The sequence below is a fragment of the Polyodon spathula genome, chromosome 9 (assembly GCF_017654505.1).
Source record: "Polyodon spathula isolate WHYD16114869_AA chromosome 9, ASM1765450v1, whole genome shotgun sequence".
Taxonomy (NCBI): domain Eukaryota; kingdom Metazoa; phylum Chordata; class Actinopteri; order Acipenseriformes; family Polyodontidae; genus Polyodon; species Polyodon spathula.
In genome coordinates, this window is record NC_054542.1 from 17,129,791 (window position 1) to 17,141,744 (window position 11,954).

Consider the following 11,954-nt stretch of genomic DNA (forward strand, 5'->3'; position numbering starts at 1 on the left):
ACAATTAAAGTTATCAGTCTAAGTGATACAGGGTTCCTAGTTGGAGAATTTAATTGGATTCTTAAAAATATGCACTAAATAAGCATAAAAGTTAATAACATAATCAAGCACGCATGATGATTACATATTCATTAGAAAAAAGGAAACAAGATCACAAGATCAAGGATACCTCGAGGTTGCCTCCCATACAGCAGTTCAAAGGGAAAGAACCCAGGCGAGCTCGGAGGCACTTCTCTCACTGCAAACATCAGGTAGGGGAAGAGTTTAGCCCAATGTTTCTGTTTTTGGTTGACAAACCGCTTCAGCATCTGTTTCCAAGTCTGATTAAACTGTTCCACCAAATCATCTGTCTGCGGATGATAAACTGAGGTTTGAATGGACCAAATTTGCAATAATTTATACAATTCCTTTAAACCTTTCTTTTAGATTCCCTACTCTTGCTATAATCTGCACTAACTTTCATGCAATTGCTGTGGCACTAGTGGATATCAATGGTACTGCCTCTGGATATCTGGGCGCAAAGTCCACCACTACCACTACTTATCGTGTCACCTCACTAAAAGCTCCCATCCAATAAAATCTGGCCAATATTCATTCTTGTCGCTACCTATATGGCCTGAACATGGGACATCGTGAGCCAACCGAAGGTTGTTCAAAAAGACTGGGGAATGACTAATTGTGTTACAATCTGACTTGAGCTTGTGGCTTTGGATACTCTATATAGTAAGTGCCCAAAAATAATGTGATGAGGATATGTAAGTGACCGGTTATCATCTATATCCTTCCCCTCGATAAATCGAACCTACACCCAGATGAGCCAGTCCCGATCCCCTTTCCCTTGCATTTGACAGACTTTGATTTTTCCCCAAACAAACCCCAGCCTTGTTTCATTCACATTCCTTCCCATTTTTCAAACCTTCACTCTATTTTTGTTTTTGTTTTTCAGGTAAAATCAGGAATGGAACAAATCAGCATGCAGAAAAAAGTTTCCCAATAGTTTCCCACACTGCTCCCATAGACTGGCTTTACTGTTTTATTTATCATTGTTTCAAAATACAACAAGTCTTGTCCTAAAATAACTGGATATAAATATATACTGGATAACTATGTCTCAACATAGCCACTGATGTATTGTTAATGTGTCAGTTTACAGAGCAGACTTACTCACAGGGCCAACAGCTCTAGGACACTTTTCGTAACAATGACTTAAATAATTATAACAAGAAAGTAATAGTATGTACTTCAGTCAGTCTATTTGTTGTAATAGTTTGGGTTTTCCTCTACTTGAGTGTAAGAAATTTTGAAACACCCTTGCTTAAAGTTTGGAAAAAAACAAACCATGGAACAGCCCAGAATGCTGTTTTGGAGAAAGTTCAAGCAATATTCTCAGGAATTAATTTTTTCTTGCAATATATTCTCAGGAATTTCTCTTGCAATATATTCTCAGGAATTTCTCTCTTCTTGCAATATATTCTCCAGAATGTCTCTTTTCTTGCAATATATTCTCCAGAATGTCTCTTTTCTTGCAATATATTCTCCAGAATGTCTCCTTTCTTTGAATATATTCTCAGGAATTTCTCTCTTCTTGCAATATATCCTCTGAAATTTCTCTTTTCTTGCAATATATTCTCTGAAATGTCTCTTTTTTTGTAATATATTCTCTGAAATGTCTCTCTTCTTGCAGTATATTCTCTGAAATGTCTCTCTTCTTGCAATATATTCTCCAGAATGTCTCTTTTTTTGCAATATGTTCTCTGAAATGTGTCTCTTCTTGCAATATATTCTCTGACATGTCTCTTTTCTTACAATATATTCTCCAGAATGTCTCTTTTTTTGTAATATATTCTCCAGAATGTCTCTTTTCTTGGCTGTATTCTCCAGAATGTCTATTTTCTTGCAATATATTCTCTAGAATGTCTTTTTTCTTGCAGGTACCTGATGCTGCTGATTACTCTGTTCTTTATCCCTGGTATTGTGATGATAATTGCCTATGGACTAATTTCCCGGGAACTGTATAGAGGAATCCAGTTTGAACTGGACCAGAAAAAAGAAATCACTGGTAAGTTTGACTCCACCTCAAAGTGTAACCCATTCATGTGTTTCATTCATGTGTTTCCATGGTGCACAGTTATAAATGCATGAAGACCCTGTACAATTAAAAGAACCAAGCCAGATGTTATTTTGAGTTTGTCTTTTGATTATGATTAAGTATAGCCTGTTGAGAGAACTCATGTCAATACTCAAAGTCTAAAAATAGAATCCTGTGATATACAGAATGATCTATAAAGAGCAGAAATATTTTTAATGAAGTATCTCAGTTTCACCATCCTCTGTAGCAGTCCATGCATCCAATTGTTCCATTTGTGACTTGTCATAATTAAACATTTTGTTATCACATCCTAGGCAACAGGAATTTAGTGGAGATACCCACTAATGAAACTTGGTACAATTTTTTTCACATTTTTCACACATACTAATATTACAATGTCCCCTTTATTTCGCTATCTGACTTGCACATAAAAATTGAAAAGGACCCTCATACAGTATTTATAATATACCGGATGTCAAATTGTGGTGAAACATGCCCTTTGATGCTATGATAGTATTGTCTACAAGGTGCTAGAAATCTTCAATATGATAATAATTGTAGAAAAGTGTAGAAAATGCTGGATTTTAGGTGAACATTCTTAGAGCATATAAAAGGGAAAAAGAAAAAGTAAACTATCTGAAGAAAATTATTTATTGTCATAAAGCTGGAGAGGATACAAGAAGATTTCCAAGCATTTGAGTATCCCAATTTCAACTATTGTTTCTATTGTCAAGAAGTACAAGACTCATGGTACTGTCACGATGCTCCCTCTATCTGGAAGAAAGAAGGTTCTAGAAGAATTGTGAGGAAGGTTAATATCAATCCAAGATTGACTGCCAAAGATATTCAAAGTGAGTTGGCTGCAAGTGCGACTGGGGTTTCCATTTCAATCATAGGTCGAGTATTGCATTGTTGAGTATTGCATCCATTTGAATGATGGATATGAGTTTTGGAGAAAGTCTGGTGAGGTGTACAAAGAAAAGAACACCATACCTACTGTCAAGCATAGAGGTGGTAATATCCTTCCTATGGGGCTGTTTTTCCTCTAATGGCACAGAAAATTATGGCACATTAAAATCTACTTCAGAATCTGGAATGGCCTAGTCAAAGTCCCGATCTAAATCTGATTGAGAATCTTTGGTCTGAGTTGAAGAAGGCTGTGCCCAAGAGAAGTCCTTGGAATTTGAATGAACTATAATAATTTTGTGTTGAAGAATGGTCAAAAATCACAAAAAAATCATGCCTAAAGCTCATTGACAAATATCCTAATCATTTAAAAGAGGTTATTATTGTTAAAGGTGCCTCAACTAGCTATTCATTTAATTTAATTTAATTTAATCCTTGTCAGGGTATGAATACTTTTGAATTAGAATTTTTGAGTTTTGCAGAAAAAATAAATAATCTATTTCTTGTAACTTTTTTTTTTCCTCATCCACAAAATCAAAACTTTTGCTAAAGAGATTTTTTTCCTATAATTAGTTGTTTTCGAGAAATTTCTAGAAATTGTAAATTTCCACTGGGGTATGTAAACTTTTGACTACAACTGTATATGAATATGGGATACATGTCGTGGATGTACAGCTATGGCCAAAAGTTTTACATTGACCTAGAATTGTCTAGTTTTGCTTCATGAAGTCGAATGAAATCTGCTGAATAATGTTACATTAACATATGAAATTACATACTGCTTTGTAGTTTACCACATAATGAAAAACTGTCAAATTGAAAAATGTGACTGTAACAGGGAGAGATCTGTGCTGACTCTGCTGGAAGAGGGCAGCAGTCGTCCAACAACCACCTGTGAGTCATGGCAGTGACACGGGGAGGTGGGAAAGTGGGTGTGTGGACTTTCCCCCTCTCTGAATGGCTGAGAGGCGAGTCTTGGCAGATTGCTAGCCCTATAAAAAAATGCTCTGCTGTTTCCTCAGGTCTGCCCACTTAGACGCACTGAGAGTGCGGAAGCTCTGATCCAGGACCGGGAATCAGGCGAAACAAAGAGAGTTTCACAGCGAGACAGAGAGAGCGGGGAACCCTTGGGCAGACCCCGGCGTATTGTAAAAGAGCAGGCTAGTTAGCCTACAGAGTAGGACAGTGATTCGGGTCGTGCGGGTAGCGGCGACCGGGATAACGCTGCCGAGTGCAGCACCTTTTATTTGTAGTTTTATTACTGTTTTATTTTCCATTGTTCATTTCGCCTTCTGTTTTCATTATTATTTCTTTGAGCACCTGCGAGTACACTTGCTGTTCGCGTACCAATTGTGGTATTTCCGTGGTGCTGTCTATCATCGTTGATAGGCAGCCCACGGTCAACAGTGCCCTCTGCCGGAAAACGTACGAACTGTCAAAAATAAAACTGGGCACCTGTGTGGTGTTTTCAATTACACCTGTCTGTCTCCTAGTCAGTGAATTACCCACACCCCTTCCACAGGAAGTGGGATTCACTGGCACTGCCCAAAGCAGTGCATATTCAGAAGGAGCAGACTAGCATGGATGCTACCCAGTTTGCTGCAATGATGGACCTCCTGCGCCAGACGCTCACTGCGGCAGTGCAGGGGGCGGCTAGACCCGCAGCTCCAGACCACTCCATCCAGAGACCCACCAAAATGACGGCCAAGGATCGACCAGACGCCTACTTGGAGGTGTTCGAGGCTATGGCGATCTCAGCCGGGTGGCCCCAAACCCAGTAGGCTAGCTATGTGTTGCCCCAACTCACCGGGGAGGCTCAAGCAGCTGCGAGGATGCTGTCCCCGGAGCACATGCTGGATTACCCCCGGCTGAAGGCAGCCATCCTAAATCGTGTGGGGACCACACCGGAGGGCTACCGGAAGAAATTCCGGGAGGAGCAATTTGCGGCAGGGGAGCACCCACGAGCCATCGCCCACCATCTGAAGGATTACGCCATGGGTTGGTTGAATCAGGATTTGAACATCAAAGCCAGGGTGGTGGAGATGATTGTGGTGGAGCGCTTCCTGGAGTGTCTAGCCCCGGAACCTCGGCTGTGGGTCCAGCGGCAGGCACCAGACACGCTGGACCGGGCGGTCGAACTTGCCGAGCGGTACCAGGCAGCGGAACCAACGCCTGCGAAACTGCCCGGGAGGAGTGCGGCTACTGGATCGTCCCCTCAACTGGCCCCGGAAATGGCGAAGGGACTGGGGGGAAGGGGTAGTCCAGGATTTGGTCGGGGGGTGTCGGTGGGAGCTCCCGGCCCGGGTACTGGGGCAGGGTGGGGATACCCATGGGCTGCTGCAGTGTCGGACTTATCGGCGAGCCCCTTTTATTGCTCCAGTGTTTCCCCCTTTTTCCAAAACTTCGGGGAGAGAAACCAGCCCACCGAGGTGTTGGACGTGCAGGGAGGTGGGCCACCTCTCCCGGACTGCCCCGTGATGGAGTGTGACCTCAGCCAACCAGGTAGACGCGTTCAATTACCTCAGTCACTTCAGCACCCGGGTTTTGTTATTCCTGTGACAGTGGATGGTACAAAAACCCAGGCTCTCCTGGACTCAGGGTGTAGTCAGTCTCTGGTACAGGAGAGCCTAATCTCACCGGGGCAAAAACGCATATTGGGACGGATGCATATTAAATGTATTCATGGGGATGTCCGCTCTTATCCCAAGATCAATGTGTGTATGACTATTGGCCAGCAGGTGACGCAGGTGCGAGTAGGATTATGTCCTCGATTGCCGGTACCAGTAGTTCTGGGACAGGACTGTGAGCAGTTTGAAGATTGGTTGGCTGCTCTGACAGCCCCGTCTTCATTATTAGCTAAGAAAGAGGAAGTAATTGGAGAGATTTTTCCCTTTCGTGATCCAGAGTGGTTTTGCCATAGATTTAAACCCCGTAAAACTAAACGGGAGCACCGGATCACTAAGAATGAGGGCTGGCAATGGAGGGAGTCGGAGAAGTTTCAGGTGGGGGTGGTTGATGAAGAGTCTGGGAGGGAGGTCGCGGAGCCAGCGCAGGGGTCTGGCTTGGCTGCCTCTGCCTCGGACCGACCTGACCCCGAGTTGGAAGCCATGGGAGCTGATTTCTTAGCTCGCTCCCGTGACTTCTGACTCGAGCAAGGGCGTGACGACGTGCTGGGCAGGCTCTTTGACCAAGCAGCGGTGGTTAATGGTCGGGTGGTCGAGCCCAAATGCGCCGCCACGTACCCCCACTTTTAAATTGATCGAAACCTACTGTACCATGATGATAAATTACCCCAGACCGGTGAAGTGCGTCATCAGTTGCTCATTCCTCAGCCCTTTAAGGAGGATTTGTTGCAGTTAGCTCACGCTATTCCCCTGTCTGGTCATTTGGGAAGGGATAAAATTAAAGCAAGGCTTGTGTCACGGTTCTTCTGGCTGGGGCTGGATGGCGATGTGAAGCGGTTTTGTGAGCGTTGTGGGGAATGTCAGAAGGCCAGCCCTAGAGCCGTTCCACGAGCCCCACTGGTGCCTTTGCCCCTAGTGGAAGCTCCGTTTGAGCGTATTGGGATGGACATAGTGGGGCCACTAGAAAGGAGGGCGGCAGGATACACCCACCTACTTGTCATTCTGGATTACGCTACGCGTTATCCAGAGGCAATTCACCTCTGATCTATGTCCACTAAGTCTGTTGCCAACGAGCTTGTGAAGGTTTTCTCCCGGGTGGGGATTCCCAAGGAGATACTAACCGATCAAGGCACCAATTTTATGTCCCGGACATGTAAGATTTTGGGAATTAAGACCATTAGGACCTAGGTGTTTCATCCTCAGACCGACGGTTTGGTGGAACGCTTTAATAAGACCCTTAAGAACATGTTGCGCAGATTTATTCGTAGTGATGTGTGTTACTGGGACCAGCTGATTCCTCCCCTTCTCTTTGCGATCAGAGAGGTTCCCCAGGCTTCTACGGGGTTTTCACCATTGGAGCTGTTGTATGGACTGAGACCCTGGGGCGTGCTCGACCTGGTCAGAGAGATGTGGGAGGAGCAGCAGGACAATTTGACCAATACCGTCCGGTATGTGTTGGACCTGCGCAAACGTCTTGAGTCTGTGGGGAAATGGGCGCATGACAATTTGCAGCAGGCGCAGCACAGACAGGAGACACAATATAACCGAGGAGCCCGGTTGCACACATTGCAGCCGGGGGATAAGGTACTTCTGTTATTACCCAGTTCTGAGTCGAAACTCTTGGCTAAGTGGCAAGGACCCTTTGAGGTTACACGCCAGGTTGGGAAGGTGGACTATGAGATCTGCCAGCCGGAGCGACGGACAGAGAAACACATTTACCATATCAGTCTCTTAAAGCCTTGGTTACAACCAGAGGCGTTGTTAGTGGCGCATGCAGATGACGTCACGGACCTGGGACCTGATCTTTCTGTTCTGGCAAGAGAAGGATCGGTACAGATTGCTGAGGATCTAACACCAACGCAGAAATGTCAGGCTCACGGTCTGGTGGCGGAGTTTCCTGACGTGTTCTCTTCAGTCCCGGGGCAGACTCGAGTAGCCCATCATCACATAGATATTGACCCGGGGGCGCTAGTTTGCCAGAGACCGTACCGTATACCTGAGCGTAAAAGACAGGTAATAAAAGCGGAAATTGACGAAATGCTGAGACTGGGAGTAATAGAAGAGTCCCAAAGTGACTGGAACAGTCCGGTCGTGTTAGTCGATAAGCCAGACGGGTCAACTCGACTTTGCACTGATTTCAGACGAATCAATGAGAAATCGAAATTTGATGCTTATCCAATGCCCCGAGTAGATGAGTTGCTGGAGCGTCTAGGCACGGCTCATTTTATGACGACACTGGATTTAACAAAGGGGTACTGGCAGATACCTCTGACCCCGGAATCTAGAGAGAGGACGGCGTTTTCAACTCCCTTCGGGTTGTACCAATTCAGGACCATGCCCTTTGGGTTGCACGGAGCCCCCGCCACTTTCCAGCGGATGATGGATCGCATCTGGTGGCCCCATCAGCAGTACGCCGCTGCTTATATAGATGACGTGGTTATCCACAGTGAGGATTGGCCGAGTCATCTGTGTAAGGCAGCGGCGGTGTTGCAATCCTTGCGGGAGGTGAGGCTCACTGCTAACCCAAAGAAGTGTGCCATTGGGAAGAGTGAGTTGGAGTATTTGGGGTATCGAGTAGGGGACGGCCAGATCAGACCGCTAGTTGCTAAAGTGAAAGCCTTGGCTGACTGGCCGGTTCCTACAACCAAAACCCAGGTGCGCTCTTTCTTGGGACTAGCGGGCTATTATAGAAAGTTCATCCCGAATTTCGCTACGCTTGCTGCTCCCTTGACAGACCTCACCCGGAAGGCTGCCCCAAATACGGTTCAGTGGACGGAGTTGTGCCAGAGGGCCTTTCTCACCTTGAAGCAGAGGCTGTGTAGTAAGCCAGTACTATGCAGCCTGGATTTTGGTAAGAGGTTCACCCTGCAGACGGATGCGTCAGAGACAGGTCTCGGGGCAGTGTTGTCGCAGGAGGTTCGGGGAAGCGAGCACCCAGTCCTGTACATCAGCAGGAAGCTCCTTCCCCGCGAGAAAAATTATAGCACCATCGAGAAGGAGTGTCTCGCGGTAAAATGGGCAGTACTACCGGTACTACCTCCTGGGGCAACACTTCACCCTGGTTACAGATCATGCCCCCTTAGCATGGCTTCACAAGATGAAAGATAGCAACGCCAGAATCACACGGTGGTTCTTGGCCTTGCAGCCCTATGCCTTCAGGGTAGTCCACCGAGCAGGAAAGCTGCATCAAAACGCAGACTTTTTCTCTCGGGAAGGCATGGGGGTGTAAGATTTTCAAATGAACCGGTGGTGTCATTCTGAGGGGAAGGATATGTAACAGGGAGAGATCTGTGCTGACTCTGCTGGCGTGTTCACGGGCTGCAGGAAGAGGGCGGCAGTCGTCCAACAACCGCCTGTGAGTCATGGCAGTGACACGGGGAGGTGGGAAAGTGGGTGTGTGGACTTTCCCCCTCTCTGAATGGCTGAGAGGCGAGTCTTGGCAGATTGCTAGCCCTATAAAAAATGCTCTGCTCTTTCCTCAGGTCTGCCCACTTAGACGCACCGAGAGTGTGGAAGCTCTGATCCAGGACTGGGAATCAGGCGAAACAAAGAGAGTTTCACAGCGAGACAGAGAGAGCGGGGAACCCTTGGGCAGACCCCGGCGTATTGTAAAAGAGCAGGCTAGTTAGCCTACAGAGTAGGACAGTGATTCGGGTCATGCGGGTAGCGGCGACCGGGATAACGCTGCCGAGTGCAGCACCTTTTATTTGTAGTTTTATTACTGTTTTATTTTCCATTGTTCTTTTCGCCTTCTGTTTTCATTATTATTTCTTTGAGCACCTGCGAGTGCACTTGCTGTTCGCGTACCAGCTGTGGTATTTCTGTGGTGCTGTCTATCATCGTTGATAGGCAGCCCACGGTCAACAGTGCCCTCTGCCGGAAAAAGTAAGAACTGTCAAAAATAAAACTGGGCACCTGTGTGGTGTTTTCAATTACACCTGTTTGTCTCCTAGTCAGTGAATTACCCACACCCCTTCCACAGTGACATTTCAAAATCTAACATGAATACGCACAATTTCTGAAAAGACGTTGGAAATCTTGACACCTGTTACTCAATCAGAAGTAATCAAAAGGTCACAATTGGAAGTGGTACATGTAGATTTAAGCTGTATAAGCATACATAGATTTTCTAACTTTCGAGTAAGCCATGGGGAAGAGCCTAAAATTCCAGGGTGCTGTTAAATGTTTGGCCATAGCTGTAGGTGGATGGTGACCTAGTGTTTTATATTACTGATAGCTCTGATCATTCTGTATGTTTATGTTTATTTTTTAATATAAAATGTCCATCTTTCTTAGCCCATAAAAATGGCCTCAATGTAAAGGGCAATCCGGCAACCAGCAGTGACGAGGGAGATGGCTGCTACATTCAAGTGACGAAGTGTCAGAACATGGTGGAAATGTCCATTCTGAACCCTAGTGGTGGAACCAAGATGGACAGAGCTCGTAGCAACACCTCCGAGGCCAAGCTCATGGCCAAGAAGCGCGTGATCCGCATGCTCATCGTCATTGTTGCCATGTTTTTCGTCTGCTGGATGCCCATCTACTCTGTTAACACCTGGCGGGCCTTCGACCACCACACTGCACACAAGGTCCTCTCTGGGGCTCCTATTTCTTTCATCCACCTGTTGTCTTATACATCTGCTTGTGTCAACCCCATAATCTACTGCTTCATGAACAAGCGTTTCCGCAAAACATTTCTAGCTACGTTCGCCTGCTGCTGGAGGCCTTGCTGTCGCTTTCAAGAGACAAAAGATGACGTCGCCGGTACTGGGGCCTCACTGTCTAAATTCAGCTACACCACTGTCAGCACACTGGGTCCGTCATTACCAGCCCCTGTGAGCTGAGAGACAGGGAAAATCATAGACAATGCTATAACACTGGACAAGACATCCTTGGCTTTATGACATCCTTTTTTCTCATGTCAGTCACTATATATATATATAATATATAATATATATAGTGATATATATATATATATATATATATATAATATATATATGTTATAGAAATTATAGATTCCTTGCGGTTTCAACTTTCATAAAAAAAGAAAAGCTTACTTCGGTTTCAGGACATCTAAACTATCAAGGTTTAGGAAACAGGAATATGTCTGCAATTGAAGGGAAAGGAACGGACGTTCACAAGTGCTGCTGCCGAGTGTTCACCAGTATTATCTGTTTATTTCACTTCTTACTTTTGGTTACAAATGGTACAGTTTTGTCCAGTATATCGTTAAGCTTGTTATGTAGACAGAAGTCTGGGTTATTCCACTCAATGAGAACAATTTTAAACAATACAGTCTAACCTATACAATACTAGTATCATTTTCAAACAAAAGTCATTTTAAAAATGCTGTTTGAGTGTCTAAGAGTAGTATACAGTATTTATTAAAGCATTGTTCTTGATAGAACTATTTATTCCTTTATGACATTGCAGTTTGGTGTGAGTCAGTCCCAGATAATTAAAGGACCAATGCTTTGATGTAAAGCATTAGGGAGTGTGCCAAAGGGAACAGACACTTTAAATAAATCTCTTTTGTCTCGTTAATCCTCACCACAAATTAAAATTTGGTAAAAAAAAAGAAAAAAAGAAAAAGGTACAACGAAAAGTTATCCACATAGAAACATATTGAGATTACTTACAGACGATGCAATCGAGATTGATTGTTCCCCTGAGGTCTGATCAGAGATCATTTTACCTGAATTGCACAACAATAACATGAAAGATTACTGTTCAAAATCAAACCACCCTGCAATCTAAAATAAGAAAAATAATAACAATTTTAAACTACAGATTAATGAAACCTCTAACATTCTAAAACTTGCAAACATGGTATAAAGTAGGGTTACATTTAGATGTGTTATCATGTTGCACGAATTGCTGACTGAAAAAAAATGTTGGTTTTCATATATGTAACATATTGTGACATTTATTGGTGAACAAGATTTGAATTTAAATAGCATTTGTATGGGCAAAAAGTTTTTTTTTTTTTTTTTAATATAGATTTTTTTTGCTTTTGTAGTTTAATTGTTAATCAACATTGCAGTATGTTTGGTACAGTACTCACATGACACCCTTACATAGAGAGAAACAATCTAAAGCAGAACCCGTCTTGTTAAGGAAACAACCCATTAACTTCCTAAAAGCTCTCTGTTACACTCTGCTAGAAAAATAACTTATTGGTTTTACACTTCAAGCTGAACTGCACAGTAAGCGCGGTACTCTGTGACATGCATCGAGGTGCCGCAAGTTTACTGCGGTACCAGAGACAATATCCATGGACCCACTGTATGTAGCCTGGAACAAAGAAGAATCAGGATTGACAAGGAGTGAAGTCT

General features: G+C 44.3%; 1 protein-coding gene across 1 annotated transcript in view; it reads left to right on the top strand.

The window, feature by feature from the left end:
• LOC121321034 (cholecystokinin receptor-like) overlaps positions 1-10,499 on the top strand; it is a 79,218-nt gene extending 68,719 nt beyond the window's left edge. The window contains exons 4-5 of the mRNA XM_041259943.1: positions 1,932-2,059; positions 9,916-10,499. Of these exons, the coding sequence (XP_041115877.1) occupies positions 1,932-2,059; positions 9,916-10,463 (676 nt within the window). The 3' untranslated portion in view covers positions 10,464-10,499. The remainder of the gene's footprint in view (positions 1-1,931; positions 2,060-9,915) is intronic.
• The last annotated feature ends 1,455 nt before the right edge of the window (positions 10,500-11,954 follow it).